The sequence below is a fragment of the Gasterosteus aculeatus genome, chromosome 7 (genome assembly GCF_964276395.1).
Source record: "Gasterosteus aculeatus chromosome 7, fGasAcu3.hap1.1, whole genome shotgun sequence".
NCBI classification, from domain to species: Eukaryota; Metazoa; Chordata; class Actinopteri; order Perciformes; family Gasterosteidae; genus Gasterosteus; species Gasterosteus aculeatus.
This window is the reverse complement of record NC_135694.1, coordinates 26018667-26037225: the sequence shown is the minus strand read 5'-3', so window position 1 is coordinate 26037225 and position 18559 is coordinate 26018667. Positions and strand designations below refer to the sequence as shown.

Genomic DNA, 18559 nt, shown 5'->3' with positions numbered 1-18559 from the left:
ACTTGATAATCAAAACAAATAAACATGATGTAATCAAACAAATAAACATGATGTAATCCCAACTGCTTGGACGCTGGCAGCTGTTCCAGGGTGTTTGGACCCAGTGACTCAAAGGAAGAGATGACCGTGAAGGGCTTCAACTGGGAAAACGCAAGTGGAGGATATAAAGAAACATTAGCCGGTGTGTTATCTCCAGCACGTGCTCTTAGTTCACCCTCGCTCCCGCCATTAATTCCTCCAAAACAGATTACAGTCGCTGTCTCGGGTTCCGGCCTCCATCAAGACTAATGGACGCATAAACCCGCGAGTGCAACATCGCTCCTTTCCTGCATTGATTCAGACTCGCGCGGTAAGAGACGTCTCAGGATCCTTTTGCCAGTGGTTTACGAAGGACCTGCATCTCTCTCTTTGTTCTTAGTAACGCGTAATCAGCAGGAAGTGTGTGTGTGTGTAATATTAACTGAACTGGAGGTTAAACAATTCTCCATGTAATTATTGACCAGTGTGCTTTCCCATAATTCTCTGAGCCGTCACTTCTGACGGATCACTTTGAAAAAGCTGCATTGTTTTAGATTTTTCACAGGTCAACTGTTCACTGATGTAATGTAGCAGCGGTGTACAAGGTTGACCCCCCCTCTGCAGGGGGGCAGCTTCCCCGCAGAGACGGCTTGTCACGTTGTCACCGTTCTAATGATGTCACGAATATCACACAGAGAGTGTAATCTAAATACATCCCTTTGATCACACACACACACACACACACACACACACACACACACACGGCGTCTCGGTCGGGTTGCTATAGTGGGAGGAAATGTGATCCCAGAGGGTGCGGCTGCCCTCTGGATCCTCGCTCTCGCTTCTCTCATCTACGAGTGCCTGTCATGTTCTCTCCTGCACGCCGCGGTCCGGCTCGTGGGGAGAGGCGTGACGGGCTCCTGACGTTCTGCCCCCCATCGGTTGAGGTGCCACCTATATTTACCAAGCCATGTGCTCACACTTCAAAGAGCAGAACTGATGGAAGCTGTCCGATGACATCCGGGGGAGATAGCGAGCTCGCCCCAGGAGGAGTCCAGGTTGCCGTCCGTTGGGACATTTCCACCGGGGGAATCCAAAGAAATGAAAAGGCCTCCCGGGGGAAACATGCCAATTTCAAACAGATGAGGAGAAAGTAGGCTGCATTTTTCCTCCGCAGTCATTTGCAGACGGAGCTGAGTGACAAAGAGTCGTCTTTTATCATCAATCCTTCGCTGAAGATCCCATAACTTTCACGTGGAGCGTGAATCTGACTTTACAGCTCACACGTGTTGATGGTTTTGTTGTTTTCTTGAGGACGCTTAAGGTAAGTTAAGGGAGAAAAGATTTAATTGTGCCAAGTGCAAGTTATTGTGGTCATTAATACTAAATAGTATGGAGTTATTTTAGGAAATTGAGATAAGGTGAACAAAAAAAAGCCTTGACTGAAATATATGAATTGTCTTTCTATTCTTAATACATATTCTGCTTATTTCTGTGTAGATTTGGATCAAGCTCTGTATGACAAAATAAAATAATTCCTCACATGGACAACAACTCGAGAACGTCTCTGAGTGTTGAGAACCGACCCAGATAGTTTGTCTCTGTGGACGCTGTGGCCTTGTTTCAACAAATTACATTGCAGCTCTTGGGAACTGAGACGCCTCTGATTTTGGACATCATTCATTCCTATAACAAACAGAAGATCTTGTAGGAGGAAACGGAGTCCAGTAAGAGTCCCTGTGGCCTGTGTAATACGGCATTTTGAGGCGTGTGTGTGTTTGGATACAAGCCGCAGATTATAACAAACTACAGAAATCAATAAAAAAAATGATGAGGATTTGTCGTAGTTGTTGATTATTTAATCGTTCTCTTCACCAATGTTTTGTTGTTCATCCCGTAACAGCCCTGCGTGTAAATTGATGGCCCTTTGTGTTGAAATGACAGCTTATAAACGTCATCATGAAATGGGAGAAGTTAAGGCCTCCAGAGCCGGACGATCCGATGTGTTGCTGTGAGTGTGACATCGACCAGTACGGATGTTGCTGTGACTGCGAGGATCTGGATGGAGCCTTCAACAGGTATGAAGGCCCGGAGAAAAAGTGCTGAACTAGAAAGTAAAATAAGCCAAGAGAAGTTCAGTATCTATTTTAAAGTAACACCTTCGGCTACGCGATAAAAATGGCGTCCAATACGAACTCTCTCTGCTATTACAGCAACAATGTCAATCTTAAGTTTGAAAGAGCAGCTCCCTTACTACTTATTATGTGAAAGCAGCATGATAATTGGATGCTAGAGTGCATTAAAAAAATGTATCAGCACAAGCCCAAGAACAAATAATAAATCCATCTCTGAAAAGAAGCAACTCGATGACCTCCATCCTCTACAGGTGGCTGAAAGAAAGACCCCGTGAAGGCGGATGTGGGCCTCCCTTACGCGGCGCCATCACTGACAAACTGGAGATCTCCATGATCCCCGTCCTGGTGCTGCTGCCTCTCCTGCTGCGGGTGGCGGCGCTGCACTACCTGCTGGGCGTCCTCATCCTGACGGCTCTGCCCGGCCTGGTGCTGTGGTACTACTACGCCACGCACCGAAAGAAGACGCGCACCCTCTTCTTCCTCACCCTGGCTCTCTTCTCCCTGTTCTACATGTACTACCTCTTCGTGGCAGAGATTCTACCCCGCGGGGACGTCGGCCGGCCGCAGCAGTGCGCCGTGACCGCAGGGGTGATCCTCACCGTGGTGTGCCTCGTCCACACCAAGAGAGGCCCGGGCCTGGTGAGCGCCGAGCTGCAGGGAGCGCAGGGTCATCGCCAGGAGGCCGGCGAGACACCCACGCGCGCTCACGGGTCCATCCCGTCGGCAGCGTCCTCAGCTGAAGAGGCCCTGGCGGCAAAATGGAGCACCTGTCCTGTGTGCAAAATAACGCGCCCCCCGCGGGCCGGACACTGCCGAACCTGCGGGTCATGTGTCCAGCGCCTGGACCACCACTGCATCTGGTGGGTCGGAAATAACATGTGTATTTATAGTTCTTGCGCCGGGCCGGTGAATCAACTTTGAAGTTATTTATACTTCTTATCCACAGCAGAGCGTGATCATGAAAATGGAAGGTTGATTATGTAACTGCCGTGTTTCCGCACAACAGGAATTACATCATCAGAAAAAGCTCAACTTTTCTCCTGTTTTCTGAGCAGAGGGCAGAGAAACTACGGCGGGTTGAAATAATAGATTAGACCATCTGATTACACAACCATCAGCAAATTCAGCTGCACTATTTCACAGAGTCCGTTCTATGGACGTGGATGATCGACTGAGGTGCCCAAAGCACTCAATACTGACATTTAAGCACTTTGCAGAAACAATATCCCGGCTATTCAAGAGAAAATCCAGAGACGGTGGAGAACCTTTTCAATTATAGACTTAAACTAGACCTGTCAGCACTTACACTAGGGTCCAAGCCCCCAAAGACGCACCATTTCCGAGCTACCAGGAGAACGAGGCCACCCCTGAATAGAGAGCTAAACAGCTTCTTTAATACGACCGGGAATAATGCGAAAGTCTTTCACGTGTAAGCTTTAAAACCTTGCTTTTGCATCATTTTACACACAGTGTAAATCGCCCTGGATCAGGCATCGTTGCTGCTGCTTCAGTCTCTGAACTGGATCGTTGTGTTGTGTCTCTGTATCACGTCTGTGTGTGCTGAGGTGCTTTAGGATAAACAGCTGTGTTGGACAGGCGAACCATCGCAGTTTCCTGCTGACCCTGTGTGTGTTCCTGTCCACCTCGCTATACGGCATCAGCGTGGTGCTCCGCAGCCTCTGTCCTCGGCAGCATCTGATGACGGCTCTCCTCTACTGCCCCGGCGTCTACAGTCAGTCCAGGTAATATAGATTTGCTGCATATACGCCCATCTGGATTGGGTTTTATTTGCCGTTCTCTTGTCTCTTATTACACGTCTTGGTTATCTTTATTCCCACAGCATGGCCCTTTGCTTCACTTGTGCTTGGTACAGCAGCATCGTCACGTGTGGACTCATTTACCTGTTGGTGGTGCAGGTCGCGAACATCAGCTTCAACGTGACGGAGCGGGAGGCCCAGCTGGCTCTGAGGAACAAAACGGGCCGCAGGCGCCTGTGGGGACTCGCCGTCGACACGGGGGAGTTTTCACGCGGCTTCTATCACAACTGGGTTGAGTTTCTCACCATGACGGACGCCTCGGTTTCTCCTCGCTCCAGCCTCCCTGACTTAGTGTAGCTTGCCTCTGTACTCACATCCTGACAACGGACTGTTTGAACAGCATGAAGAACGACATCCGGGGCATTGCTTAGAAATGATCAGCTCATGTCTTGCTTTTTCCATTCAAGCTTCTTTATACCAAACTGAAAACACAATTTTGACTCCACGGTGCTGATGCAGCCTACATGGAGTCTACTAATTCATGATTGTTTTCAAAGTTGTCGCACAATTTATTAAAGGAACCGTGTGCCGATTAACCAATAGAAGAACAGCAGCAAGCTCTTGGCTCCGGTATCTCAGGTACCTTCTTTGGAGGCCCCCCTGAAGATCGTCTGAGTCAAGCAGAGAGAAATGAAGCGTGGCCTAAATTCAGTCAGGAAGGCTGGAGAAGCCGGTGCCTTTCCCAGGGGCCTCCTGTCTCCCTCTGGGTGCGCCATCAGCTGATTGGGGGCGGGCTCGTTGAGCACCAGCCAACCAAACGAGGGCACCGTTTCCGTATGCCAATCGCATCGTTGCTGCCTAACGTTAAGAGCTGTTCTCCTTTCTGTTGCTGTCAGACGTCATTTCAGCAAGCACAAAGGCAACCGACCCCCCCCCCCCCCCCCCCCCCGACACCTCCAAACAGGGGAAGCACATGATGCCTCATCTCAGCAGCATCTCAGGCCCCCGGTCTGTCCTACGGCTGGATGGAGAACTTTGCACATTAAACGTTTATGCATGTTTAATGCATCATTGTTAAATATTCAGAAGTCTCTCCTGATTGAAATGCCCCCCAGCACTTTGGTGAAACCTGTTTATTCAGCATTAGATGACACAAAACAGACACGCAAATGTGGCACAGACGGATGGAGCGATGCATCTGACCCCTGTGAGTCATAACTGATGAAGAAGAACTTCATATTCTTCTCTGCTTTGCTCAGAGTTATTGATTTTTTTTCTAATGTAATGCTTGCTCTCCACTGCTGTCTGTTGCCAGTAGTTCTCCTTTTAGCCTGTGCTGACCTACACATATTAAGACCTGCAAAGTTTGTTCCTGTAAATGATCACGTTCCTATATAATTAATGTATATTAAGATGATGGCCACTGTCCACAACTTCTAACATTTCATGTGTATAAGTAATTATTTTCTCTTGTATAGCTCAATAAACAGCAAACAGAAGTATGTGATCTCTTCACTCCATGACTTAATTGGCTTGATTGATAACAGATAGTTATCAATTAATCAATTAAGTTCAAACCCGTGTCTCTTTTTTTAAATCCCTGAGTTTATCAGCTCATAACATTGAGGCGGGAGTACGGTCTGAGGACATCTGCAGGCCGGTCTGAGCATTTTAAGAGGAAGCTGCCTCTCCTTTTACCTCCCTCGACCACGGCCGCTCCTCACTGCGACAATATGTAACAAGCCAATAGGAATCTGAATGAAGTGCTGCAGTTTCCTTGCAACTTATCACAGTCAGAAAACGATGCAGCAGTGAAACTACGATGTCCCAAAGAAGGACTATAAAGAAGAAAACAACGCATCTAATGCCTTTTGGCTCCTTTCTATCTAAACAACAGATTGAGAACGTTAATAAACGCTTGACGTTACTTAAACCAAGCCCTTTATTCCTCGTTGCTGTTCTTTATTTCCGTGTCCTGGTTCTAATCTTTAAGTGAATTTCTGATATTCTCATCTTGTTTTTCTGTACAGTATGTACTCTCATGTGTGAGATGTGTGTCTGATATGTGAGGTATGCTTGAAGCAGATATGGACTGTGACGGATTTGGGCAATGTGCCTCTGTGACGATGTGTACTTTTATTTGTAGTTGAGGGAGTCAAAACATTATGAATGGAATGTCAGATGATGTGGGAGAAAATTCTCAATTTTCTGACTGCTGAGGCAAGAATTCCAAGAATAAAGTTGAGTTCAATTTCATTCAGGGAGTAAATACAAACAACCAAGTGGGAGAACCCGTTTCCGACAGCTGAATGGGGAAATAACAAGCCACCATCCTCACTGTCAGTTAGTGACGATTTATGAATAATGTGTGGTATTCCCACGTTGTAATAACTGAACGATGTCTCACAGCGTGAACTCATTATCACACTATTACCCGTCTGCTCGCTCCGCCCCGCCCCAGACCGAGGTAACATGAGCTGCTGAGTGCAGAAGAGGCCCTCACACCTACTTTATCACACTGGACTCCACTCCAAGTCAGACAGCAGCTGGCGATACCACACCAACGTCAAAAACAAGCAAAGCTCTCACTACAGTCGTGTTGGGAGTCAGTTTGAGGATCATTACATACATATTATGTTCATTTTTAAATTTAAAATAATTTTAAAAATCTGGTACAGTTTATAGTAAATGGACTCTTTGTTTCTTTTGTATTATTTTTGCCTTATTTTATTTTTTGCCCGGGCCCCAGGCCCCAGGTCCATTGCCCCACGCCACATGGCCCATGCCCTACGCCCTAAGTACATTGCCCCATGCCCCAAGCCCCAGGTCCATTGACCCAGGCCTCAAGATCCATTCCCCAGGGGCCAGGTCCATTGCCCAGGCCCCAGGTCCATTGCCCCACGCCACATGCCCCATGCCCCACGCCCTAAGTACATTGCCCCACGCCCCAAGCCCCAGGTCCATTGACCCAGGCCTCAAGATCCATTCCCCAGGCCCCAGGTTCCATGCCCCAGGCTCCAGGTCCCTTGCCCCAAGCCCCAGTTCTATTGCACCACGCCCCATGCCCCATGCCCCACGCCCTAAGTACATTGCCCCACGCCCCAAGCCCCAGGTCCATTGACCCAGGCCTCAAGATCCATTCCCCAGGCCCCAGGTCCATTCCCCCAGGTCTCATGCCCTAAGCCCCAGGTCCATTGGCCAATTGCCCCAGGTTCCATGCTCCAGGTCCATTGCCCCACGCCCCAGGTCCCTTGCCCCAAGCCCCAGTTCTATTGCACCACGCCTCATGCCCCAAGTCCATTGCCCCAGGCCTCAGGTTCCATGCCCCAGGCTCCAGGTCCCTTGCCCCAAGCCCCAGTTCTATTGCACCACGCCCCATGACCCATGCCCCAGGTCCCAAGTCCATTGCCCCAGGCCTCAGGTTCCATGCCCCAGGACCCGGGTCCCATGCCCCAATGCCCAGGTCCATTGCCCCAGGCCTCAGGTTCTATGCCCCAGGTTCATCACCCCATGTCTCATGCCCAAGGTCCGAGGTCCATTGCCCCAGGCCTCAGGTTCCATGCCCCAGGCCCAAGGCCCCAGTGTCCGGCTGACTGATGCCCCCGACATGCAAGGGGAGGCGAAGGCCCGTTCATCGCTGCTCGCAGCTTTACTTTTATTTGTTTTCTCGGGGAAGGCACGCCTGTTTAAACTGGCATGGTATGTAGGAAGACTCTCCGTATCGCAGCGTGTGTCGGCCTGCACATCGCACAAAATAAATCTCCACATCATCACCACTGGATTTGTGTTTGCAGCGAGGACAAACCCTGCAGAGTTCACACAAAAGTCACAGTAAGACACACAACGTATCGAAAAGATCTTCAACAAAGCACAAGAATCAAAAGTACATGTAAATATTATTCAGAATCACCTTTTTCATGATACACTTCTGATACACTTCTTATCAGAAAGATAGCAGCTGATTTTACTGCCTTGTTTCAAGGTCCATTTAGGTGCTTTGGATCACCATATTATTTTTACCTGCACGTTGAGTTTGCTCTTTTAAGGGCTTGTCCACGCCGGCTCAACGGTAGAGTTTTGGAAGTTGATAATTGATGCTGGAAGCAGCAGTTGCAGCTTTATTTTGGTGCCTTTGATGGAAGATTGTGTGATATGATCAAACGCACCAAAACAGCTACAAAATCTGGCCTTGTTTATCCTTAAAATTCAATATGAGAGAGTTTCTTTGTTTTTCTGAGAGGGAGCCGCATGCGGACACAACAAGTCATGAGTTTTGTTCAGGTCATCGGTGGGGGAACGCGTTTGAATTCTCCCCATGGTGATGAATGATTAGGAAACTCATCTGCCAGGGCGTTTGTGTCCTCTCTGTGTTTTTACTGTCCCAACTGCTGACCGGCGAATTTGATTCTGTGGTCTCGGCCAGGGAAAGCACCAGAAGGCAGCCGCCTCTTTGTGCAAGGCTTTTTGGTTTTCTATGTCATTACAGCTGATGCTCACAAACGTGAGGCTGCAAAAATGGAATTTGCATCATCAAAACAATGCCCGAGGCAGAAACGAGACGGACGAGACGGCACCTCGAGGCCAACTCTTCTTCAGGTTCTGAAGTTTCTGCTGCAGGCCGTCCACGTGTTCCACAGGTCGATGGAAGAGGCAGCTGCCTTCACGAGCTTCACTTGTTTGAACGCATCACAGCTCTGGGGTTTCTGTGAGTGTGTGTCTGTGTGTGCGCGCGTGCTCGTGCTGCATGGGAGGGGAAAAAGCTACTCTCACTCTCCACTATATAAAGGGTTGTCAGCAGAACTTCGGCAACAGCTCTCGGCCCACACTCTCCTCCAGCGGAGATGACTTTCCTGCCCACACTGGTGGGAGCTCTGCTCTGCTGCCTCGCGGTCTCTTCTGAGGTCTTTCCGCAGGCCGACTTTAACCTGCAGGAGGTAAGACACGCGACTTTGGGGCCATCGATCAAAATTGCATGCACATGATTTATGTAAAAATAAGTGAGAGATGGTGAATGTAACTTGGGCAGATGTTGTAAACTAGTGTGCAACCTGGACTGTTGCACGTCACAGCTGTGTGGTTGAGTACGTATGTTTTGCTATAAGCAAGGCGATGTTTAACAGGAATAACGAGGAGGCGGCTTCCGCGAAGCTGTCGTTACATACAAATCTGAAAGTCTCTGTAGTGACGGATGATCAACGCGAAAGTACGGCCGAAGCTGAATGTGCCAACGTGCCGTGACAAGCGAGCGTTCCTCCAGAGGCTGCTAACGTTCGCCTGGTTGTGCGACCACAGGTGGCGGGGAAGTGGTACTTGATCGGATTCGCCACCAACGCCCAGTGGTTTGTGAACCGCAGAGCCAGCATGAAGATGGGCGCCGCCATGTTGACCCCGACCGCTGATGGGGACCTGGACATTTCCTACGCCAGTCTCAAGTGAGCGCGGAGGGGAGGAAGCGGGAAAGGTCAATAGGTCAAAGACTCCCGCACGGTGTTCGTCACGTTTCCTGTGGTTTGCTCTGCAGCTCTGACGGCTCTTGCTGGAGAATGAACAACCTGGCTAAGAAGACCGAGGTGCCTGGGAAGTTCACGTACACCAGTGAGCACACGCACACACACACACACACACACACACACACATACAGAAATGCCGATCACATGATCTCTTTTGCCCTTCATCCCTTTGACAGGCTGGAAGAAGCTGAATGAGATGTGCATGGTCGACGTGAAGTACGACGAGTACGCCCTGATTCACACCATGAGGAGCAAGGACAGCGATCCAATGGCCGTCAACAAACTCTACGGTAACGTTGGCGTGACGCCACTCTCTGGCCCACGAATGCGGTGTTGAGCGCGTGTCGGCGCATACGGAGGCGGGTGTTGATACGATTGCGTTTCTGACAGGACGGGACGTGGACCTCACTGCCGATCTGCTGGAGAAGTTCAGGCAGTTCTCCCTGGAGACCGGCGTCCTGCCTGAAAACATTGCTTTCCTTCCCAAAAACGGTCCGTTCCACATCAAATGAGATGTTTTCTGTCTGAAGAGATGTTTTTGCGAGGCCTCGGGCTTACTCTGTTCTTTTCCACCGTCTTCAGCGGAGTGCCCCGACGCCTAGTGTTCGGCCCCCTGATCGTCGTCACAGCGCTCCCCGATTTCCTCAAATGGTGATGATCATTTGACATCGAGATTCACTTCTGGAGAAAAGCTTCAAACGCGACGAAACATGATGCAGAGCCTGGTTTCAATACAATATCTTTTTCTTTGAATAATGCTGTCTGACTTTTGAGATATTAAAATGCTCTGCAGTGAGTAATGTTGTGTATGCGATTTTCCTTCCACAGAAAAATCCACATTCACATATTTAAAGTTGTATAGATAGCTATGAAACGTTTAATCTCAGTGATCGTCGGTCCAGTTTGTGGTTCTATTAAATATTACACTTATGCAAGTTGCATATTAGACCACAATTGGCTTTAAACTAGTACACTTGCAACGTGTTTGGTGAACGTCAAATATCAAAGTGACACAAAAAAAAAAAAAAACATTTCTGGCCATAAGGGGGTATTTAAAAAGGTGGCAATTAGAAGGCAAAATGGTTAAAATACTTTGCTTTTATTATCTTTTTTTAACAAATACGTTGAAGTACATCCATAACAACACAGTTCAGATTTCCATTTTATCAAGTGTTTACATCTACACGCTTTGTACAGATTTGTATACAAAACAATAATTTACGTCCCATAGAAGTCTAGTTACACTTAACTATACAACAACTTGTAAATGAAATAAATATAAAAACAGGAATAAATCACAGGTGATAACAAAAATGTAAAAAGCCAAAGTACAAGTACATCACCAGCACCTGTCTTCTGAAGTTGCATCTAGAAAGAAACATTTTCCCTTTCTACATCGGAGGGCCAAATGGAGTTCAATCATGGTTTCATACCAGCAGCACCAGTTACGCTGGGAGATTCCTATTCAGGCCAGAGTTGAATTGGGAAACTGATGTGAACTTTTATTTTTCTTTTTTTATTTAAACCCAGCTTTTTATCATGCTGACGTTTGTGGAGGTTTTAGATATCCTGCCAGTTCATATGAGGAACATGTTTGTTGATGGACACAGAAACCACTTGTTTTCAGCACTAATTGCGAAAACAAAGTTTTTCAAATTGATGAGATTTCCCTCTACAGGTAGCATCGAGTCAGGGCTTCGCCTGTGCTTGTTCCGTCCGGCTTACAGTGCCCATACGGACTTCAAACTGAAATATCAGCTATGTGATAACCAAGCGCTGAGCATCGTGATACAAGTGTTCGCTGCTGTGACGCATGCACGGTTTCACCGTCGCGCACAGAGCGGTACCTTCCTCTGCGGCGGCCAGCCTTGTGTTTTCAACAACACAACGAAAAGTGGTGGGGTTGGAGCACCAGGAAGCACTACAGATGTTGGTTCGACATTCACGCTTCCGCTCTCGTTCAGTCGCGCACGTATCACACATACACACGCGACTCGATGCGTTCATCGACGGCAAGTGCTACTGGGAACAGGGTGCTAATTCGATTTAAGTACATTTTAACCAAAACAATGCAAAATGTTTTGCAAATAACACTTCAGTTTTGAGACAAATAATTAGGACCGTAGTGATTGACAACTGATTGTTGCCTGCAAAAAAACAACAAAAAAACTGTATATCTACAAAGAGACATCTGAACAATCTGCCATGCACACTGTCACCAGCAAAGGGACATGCAGCTAAAGGTGCAAGTCTACATACAGAAGGGTCCTGTTGCCGTCTCGGTTATGTACACGTGTATACATTTCTGAACAAACATTGGGCTGAGGATCAAAAGAAGAGCAGAAACAACAGAACGGACTATAAGTGCAGCGCGCGCTGTGCCGTGCTGAGGGTGCAGAGATTGGGGTGCGATGGTTACTTTTGTCCTTGAGTGTGTGTGTGTGTGGCACAGTATTTGGCCCAGTCAGAGTCACTCCGCCTGCCCCCCGTCTTTGTGGTGGCGCAGGATGTGCTGGTTCTTCTCCGAGGGACGCCGGAAGCCCTTCGAACAGATCTCGCAGCGGTGCGGGTAGTCTTTAGTGTGAATGGAAATCACGTGCCGCTTGAACCCCGACGCGTCCCCGGTGCTGTAGTCGCAGTACTGACACTGGTATATTCGCCTCTCTTTGTGTCCCTTGCCGATGACCACGGTCACACTGCTGGCCAAGCTGGCCGCGCTCACCCTGCCGGCCGGGCCGGCAGCGGTGGCGGCGGCGGCGGCAGCTGCGGCGCTGGACGAGCTCGGCGTGGACTTCTTGGGCGTCGCGGCGGGAGTGTGCGTCTCTGTCCTCTTTGGCTCACTCTTCTCGGGAGAGGCCTGTGGCTCCTTTGTGTGGACCGACAAGATATGGCGACTGAGAATAAACGGGTCGGCAATTTTGAAGTTGCAGTGGCGGCACTGGTGGAGTTTCTTGGTGCGGTGGGACACCGAGTGCTTCTTCAGCTCGGACGGCCGGTGGAAGCCTTTACCACAGATGGCACATTTGTGTGGGTAGTCCTTGGTGTGAACGGAGATGATATGGCGCTTCAGGTCACTGGAGTTGGAGCTCTTGTGGTCACAGTGGGCACAAAGGTGGGTCTTATTCTCCTCGTGCGTAAGTCCGTGCTGCATCAGCTCCTCCTCCTCGGCGAAGGTCTGGAAACAGCGCTCGCATTTGTACGGCATCTCTTTGCTATGCTTCGTCTTGATGTGAGTCTTGAGATTAGAGGAGTCGGCCGACTTGTAGTCGCAGTAAAGGCAGGAGTAGGGCTTCTCGCCCGTGTGCGTGCGCATGTGTTTCTTCAACTCCGAGGGATGGCGGAAGCCTTTTCCGCATTCCACGCAGATGTGGGGGAAGCTTTTACTGTGGACCGCCAGCAGGTGGCGATTGAGGAGCCCCTGCTCGGCAGTTTCATAGTCACAGAACTTGCATTTGTGCATCTTGTTGGGCGTCCCGGGCGGCTGCTGGCCCTTGGGCTCTCGATGGTGGTGCTGCAGTCGGTGAGAAAACAACGCCGCCTGCTGGTGGAACTCCTTGCCGCACATTTCACACTCGAAGGGGGCCTTGCTGCTCAGAGCGTGCACCTCCATGTGGTTGTGGAGGCTGGCTTTCTTGTTAGTGGTGAAGTCGCAGTCCGTACATTGGTACTTTTTCCTGGTCAGAACCTCCTGGTGGTGATTCTTGGTGTGGCGTTTCAGGAAGCCTCGTGACTTGAACTTTTTACCACAGAGCATGCAGGGGTAAACGGTCAGAGGCTGACCGTAGGGGCCGATGATGATGGCTGGGGACAACAATGACAAGAAACAGCAATTTAACAAAAACAAAAAAATCCTTATGGGCTGTGCCCACTAATGAAAAAAAAATGCAGCTTTACTACTTATTTTGCTGCAACTACACAACTCTGGACAGCCACACTGTAGCAGTTAGAAGATATTTCTTCATGTAACGGGTAATTTACATTCAGAGCTGGCCTAGGAAGGCAACTTCCAGATACGTGAGCTTAGCGCGGCTCTTACCTGTCTGTACCTGGCGAGGCTCCGACCGCCTCTTGGTCTTGTTGCGCTGTCTGCTCACTTCGTCCACCCCGTCAGACTCGTCGATGTGCAGCAGTGCGCTGGCTGCACCGTTTCGGTTTTCACAGCTCTCGCTGTCCTCTGCACCTGTGAGACCAACAGAATGTCTTGAACACAAAAAAAAATAAAAAACAAAACCAGCATCTGTAAAGCTCAAGCCACGCAGAGACGTAGTTGATGCACAGGCTTCCAGTGTTGCTTTTAAAAAAACATTTTAATAGACAGGGTTGCTGACCATAAGCAGCTGCCCAGGCCACAGGCATGAAGTCCTTGCTTAGAGACACGCTGTCATACGAGCGGTCGTGAGTTACTGGCTCTTCGCCTCCTACCACCACCTCCATATAAACCTCATCAGTCACCTTGGACCCACCTGCAGATGAGCCCAACATGTACAAAACCAGAAAACTAGCAACGTTCAGTTTCATGACAGTCACCGCCCCTCGTCGGCTCGAGGGACTCACCATGGTTTCCTTGGTTGTGATGAGAGTCCCCCACAGACATGTAGACCATCTTTTCTCGGAGCGTCTGGCCCGAAGACTCGGTCAGCGCCACGCTCTCCGCGTCACCGTCGCTGACGTCGACCGATTCTCCTGCGGAATTTAAAACACCTTCTAAATTCTCAAAATATTTAGCGCCCCAGCCCCCTAATATAAAAATGGTAGGGGGAACACTGGCTAGTATTCAGGGTATAATCCCGTCCCTCGTTATTCCAGGTAGAGGTTTAAGCGTCACAGCGACTCACCCATGTCATCCTCCCCAGAATCAGCCTTGAAGATGTAAACCTTTATCACTTCCTGGCCATCCTCATCCTTCTCAACCTCTTGGTCCTCTACAGCTCCCTCCACTGTTACCTCCGTTCCATCCTCCGATACCATTTTTCCCGCTTCGTCCACTAGCGAGGGACACACAAACATCACAGTTCATTAGAGACATGAAAGTGTGCAAGATCATACGAGCAATGAGCTGGTGACTGTGTTAGACTACACTAGTCTATATGTGACAACATGAATGCTTAATACTTCATAATAATTTAGGTTTAATGAAAATAAAGCTTGGCTATAGTTTCACCATTTCAGTACATATATTCAGGAGATCAATGAACTCTAGGAAAAGTACTGGCTTGTTTGACAAATCAATAAATATTACCCAGTCCAGTATGAGAATATGTACTGTGAATTCACAAGTATGAATTTACAAGTAGGTCAGGTTCATTAATAATAAATAAAATCAAAACTGTTCACTATTTGGACGTTTGTGACAAAAAAAGAAAATGTATGAAAGAGCTTCTGTGTGATAGCTGAACATTCAACAAAACTGAAATAGTGGCACTATAAGAGAGGTAAAGGTTAAATATGCAACTTGGGAGACACGGCAGTTACATCATTTCAACATCTGGTGAGAAAGTTAAAAAAAAAGACATTCATAGTTTGTTTCAGCAATTGCATGCCTTGAATGCTTTTTGGTTCCTTTTAGCTTTTTGAGATCTGACAGGTAAATGCCAAAACACATGTGTAACAAGTAGGATTTCAAGTGGAACAATAGCACATTTAAATGTAATCCCACCACAGCAGAGATGCAAACTTACAGGATATCATTAGATAATCTCCACACCCATCTTGGTCGTCCTCCTGCTGCTCTGGGTCAAGCCCATCATCAGGAATGTCTCCCATGGCAACACCTTCCTCATCCCCGTCAAGAGCCATCACGCAGGTTTCGACTGCGACGTCTTCGTCTTCATCGCAGTGCACATACTCAGAGACCACGTCCTCTACAGCATCCTGGATGACTAGCTCGTCTGGGGCAAACCTGTGGACGGCCATGCCTTCCCCCTCTCCTTCGGACACCAACACAGTCTCTTGAAGCTCCACAACAAACTCCTGCCCGCCGGCACCACCCTCATCTGGAATGAAGCAGGATTACCTCAGAAGACTGTGTGTATGGAGGTCTTAAATGGAACGCTTGATGTTGTTACTGATCTCCTTGTGACAGAATTAGAACCATAATATATCACACCAAACAATCTGGCTAATTAAAAGGATGCTACTTCTGAAAAAGAACCATGAGTGTTACAGTGACCTCACACACCAAACCACACGATTCAATACAAGCAGGGCTAATTACCCAATCCGTGTAGTATTATTTTAGGCTCTTCAGAATGTATTGTAAGCCTGGTGACATCCTCATCCATTGTCGTCGCACTGCATTTGTTACTAAACAGCTGAAAGCAGATGACAGAAAGGTTCAGATGTTAAGTGACCACTGATGACCAATGATAAGTTATTCATTATCTTGCTGTTACTCATCAGAACGTAGATTAGTCAGTCACTAAATCCTTACATATTATTTAAAACTGGTACAGATGATCAAACATGTTGCTGATTGCTTGCTAACGTAAATATGGGGCACTATAAGATTTCTAAAAAGAATTGCAGCTGGATTTCAAAACAAAAACTTATTTAGGGAGGAAAACGCAATGTGGCAAAGCTGGCATTTACTCTTTATAGTAGCTATTCATTGAATCAGCCCTAGTATTCAATATACTTCCATAATAAAGACATGCTTTTGTATAAAATTGTACATATTGTATTATTAGGTTATTGTGAGTTGAAGCCATAGTAAGTGCTCGGTTTAATATCCCACGGTATTGTGAGCTATTCTGCTGGTGCGATGAACATTTCCCTCATGTTCACATAAACAAAAAGAAACCTTAAGGTCACCTGATATATATATATATATATATATATATATATATATATATAAAAACAACAACAACGCCCTGTGGATAAATCTGGCATCTGAGACAAACTTCGTTCCTTACTATACAAGTTTTCCTGTGTTAGCTTGTGTCTGCAGCAAGGACAGCAACTGGAATGCAGCAGCATAAATGTCACTACCAAAAAGGTACCAAAACTAGACCAACAGTCCAATTGTTGCCAACGCTACAAAGTTACCTTCATCATGAAGATAAAGAGGATTTAACGCGTGACAAAAATATCTCTCGATCTCACACACACACTCACTCACGGGGGAAGGTGCAGGGGTGGGGGCGCGTGCAGAGATGTAAACAGTGGTGTGGACGATCCAGCCGCGGTGCCATTCAATTCACACCGAAAGCCCCCCCCCCCCCCCCCCCCCCACACACACACAGCTTTCGGTGGAAAATTATGCCGCGGTCGTGCGGCGATGTGGCGCACGGATAGTGCATCGGCGAGCGGAAAGATGCCGCCGAAACATTAAAACCCACCAATTGTGATCGGACTGACTTAAGCCACTCATTCATGTCAAACTGTAACCAACCCCGACGAGGCGGTTGAGGATAACGGTAATGTCTTCAACTGACCACTGGAGCGGCGTTGGGACTGAACACACGCACAGTCCAGATTGACGCGGACAAAACACGTTTTGAAGTGCAGGATATTGCACCGACGTGTAGTTAGTAACACAAAACAGTACAGAATAGTGGGGGGTGTTACGTTAGTTGTACACTGAAGCAGCTCTGCAGTAGCCTGCTAGCGCGAGGATTGCTAAACACACACACAGACACACACACTCGTTTTCCACAACAGATTTCCATTATAGGCGGTCGTTAGCTTCCGCCATTTTGTTAGCTTGCTGTCTTGACGAATGCTAATTTCTATGTTGATTAAAAAAATACCCTTCGGCCATGAGTAACGACAATTGCGCCTATGTTGAAGGCTGTAATGCACAATAAGTTAAATTAAATTAAAAAAATTACGTTACCCAACGACGACTGGCGACAACAAATACCATCTCCTTCAGGCAGGCTGGCTAGCTAACCGGATAGGCCTGAATTCCCAATTACGGCCTCCATTGAGGCCCGGGCCTGAGAAGAAAAGGCCCAACCCTTTGCGGCCTCTCGGTGACAATGAATAAATAAATAAAAATACCGCATGCATGCAAAAACAAAGAGACACGGACACATGCAAACATTACTCCGCAAACGGGAGCTCCGGGCGCAAAACAAAGACGATCCGCGTACCAGATGTATGCTGCAGGGATGGCCTCCGTCCGCAACCTCGGCTTCCCGGGCCGCCTGGTTCCCCCAGACTCGGGCAGGATTCAGTCGGGAATTTTGTGTTATTTGGGCGGGCCGGAGAGAGGCGGAGAAGGAGGGGTTACGGGTTGTTTCTGGAGCTCCGGTGAAAGCCAAGCAGGGCGTCTGGAGCCAGATCTTGTCATGCTACAGCCCCCCGCTCCTCCAGCTCCGAGGCCGCCGTCAGCACGACACGTCACAGCCCGATAGCAGCAGGAAAATGCGGAAGGGTTGTGGTGGAAATCAAACCGGCAGGCAGCAAACAGGCCATAATCTGAGCACGGCTGTTCAGACGGGGTTCGTCGAAACGTGCACTGTAGTGTTCATTTTAATTAGTTCATGCCCGGAGGTTCGTGTAGCTAATAACGGCTCGAGGACTGCTTCGGGTTTTTTTTTTCTCCAAACAGCAGACGTGTGTTTCAGCGGGAGGGTTTACAATAAAAAAGTGATTAAACTGTGACCCTGCGGCTCCGAGCATCCGACATTTAAACAAACCGCTGACTCGTTTTCCACGCAGCGACAGAAGCGGTTTAAACCCAATTGTTTCTTCACAACGGACCCCATTGTTAAAAAAGGACATTAAATGACAACGTAATAATCTACATGCCTAAATGTTTTGTTAACTTCATACATTATAGTTTACATGTCAATATAGGCAATAACGTACAACACTTTTTCCAACTTTAACCCATTTATCTCAAATCAAACATTAAACACTCAGTATGTGGAATAATTCGAATTTTAGTAAATAGTAGTAATAATGAAATATTGCAATATATAATACATGGGGAACATTTTGTTGGATAATGAGTTTTTAATTGCAATACTTCATATACATTTTTCTGATTGTACTTTTTTACTTTATAAAGGACTATTTTTTACTTACAGGACCTTTGCTTGTAATGGCGTTTTTTGATCTTTGCCCTTTTTACTTAAGTTCTCAGACCTTTGCATCACTTTATATAAACCACTCGCACATGAGGATATGGTTT

General features: G+C 47.7%; 3 protein-coding genes across 9 annotated transcripts; 2 read left to right on the top strand and 1 right to left on the bottom strand.

The window, feature by feature from the left end:
- The first annotated feature begins 824 nt into the window (after positions 1-824).
- On the top strand, positions 825-5843 carry LOC120823072 (palmitoyltransferase ZDHHC23-A). Of its 4 annotated transcripts, none has more exons than XM_040183144.2 (5): positions 826-1342; positions 1963-2096; positions 2405-3013; positions 3728-3895; positions 3994-5843. In XM_040183144.2, the coding sequence occupies exons 2-5, from the start codon at positions 1978-1980 to the stop codon at positions 4265-4267; spliced, it is 1170 nt and encodes a 389-aa protein (XP_040039078.2). In that variant the 5' UTR covers positions 826-1342; positions 1963-1977; the 3' UTR covers positions 4268-5843. The 4 variants fall into 4 exon arrangements, with proteins under 4 accessions (XP_077962877.1, XP_040039078.2, XP_040039076.2 ...); XM_040183142.2 differs by having other exon boundaries at positions 1519-2096; XM_078106750.1 differs by having other exon boundaries at positions 826-1745.
- Positions 5844-8390: 2547 nt separating this feature from the next.
- On the top strand, positions 8391-10220 carry LOC120821590 (lipocalin). The gene is made up of 6 exons (XM_040180322.2): positions 8391-8844; positions 9203-9342; positions 9432-9505; positions 9597-9710; positions 9811-9912; positions 10003-10220. Exons 1-6 carry the CDS (start codon positions 8752-8754, stop codon positions 10020-10022), a joined length of 543 nt encoding a protein of 180 aa, XP_040036256.2. The 5' UTR covers positions 8391-8751; the 3' UTR covers positions 10023-10220.
- A 280-nt stretch (positions 10221-10500) lies between these two features.
- Positions 10501-18086, bottom strand: LOC120821579 (zinc finger Y-chromosomal protein 1). Of its 4 annotated transcripts, XM_040180299.2 has the most exons (8): positions 17514-18071; positions 15635-15731; positions 15099-15413; positions 14256-14405; positions 13975-14103; positions 13749-13883; positions 13457-13600; positions 10501-13221 (listed from the first exon to the last, which is right to left on the bottom strand). In XM_040180299.2, exons 2-8 carry the CDS (start codon positions 15699-15701, stop codon positions 11891-11893), a joined length of 2271 nt encoding a protein of 756 aa, XP_040036233.1. In that variant the 5' UTR covers positions 15702-15731; positions 17514-18071; the 3' UTR covers positions 10501-11890. The 4 variants fall into 4 exon arrangements, with proteins under 4 accessions (XP_040036233.1, XP_077962873.1, XP_040036237.1 ...); XM_078106747.1 differs by lacking the exon at positions 13749-13883 and having other exon boundaries at positions 17514-18031; XM_040180303.2 differs by lacking the exon at positions 15635-15731 and having other exon boundaries at positions 17514-17772.
- Between the last annotated feature and the right edge of the window lie 473 nt (positions 18087-18559).

Coding starts and splice junctions, on each gene's coding strand:
- LOC120821590 (XM_040180322.2), top strand. CDS start 8,752: ATGACTTTCCTGCCCACACTGGTGGGAGCTCTGCTCTGCTGCCTCGCG. Junction 9,343..9,431: donor ATTTCCTACGCCAGTCTCAA/GTGAGCGCGGAG, acceptor TTTGCTCTGCAG/CTCTGACGGCTCTTGCTGGA. Junction 9,506..9,596: donor TGGGAAGTTCACGTACACCA/GTGAGCACACGC, acceptor TCCCTTTGACAG/GCTGGAAGAAGCTGAATGAG.
- LOC120823072 (XM_040183144.2), top strand. CDS start 1,978: ATGAAATGGGAGAAGTTAAGGCCTCCAGAGCCGGACGATCCGATGTGT. Junction 2,097..2,404: donor CTGGATGGAGCCTTCAACAG/GTATGAAGGCCC, acceptor CATCCTCTACAG/GTGGCTGAAAGAAAGACCCC. Junction 3,014..3,727: donor CTGGACCACCACTGCATCTG/GTGGGTCGGAAA, acceptor GAGGTGCTTTAG/GATAAACAGCTGTGTTGGAC.
- LOC120821579 (XM_040180299.2), bottom strand. CDS start 15,701: ATGGATGAGGATGTCACCAGGCTTACAATACATTCTGAAGAGCCTAAA. Junction 15,414..15,634: donor AATAATACTACACGGATTGG/GTAATTAGCCCT, acceptor GCTTCATTCCAG/ATGAGGGTGGTGCCGGCGGG. Junction 13,222..13,456: donor GCCTCGCCAGGTACAGACAG/GTAAGAGCCGCG, acceptor TGTTGTCCCCAG/CCATCATCATCGGCCCCTAC.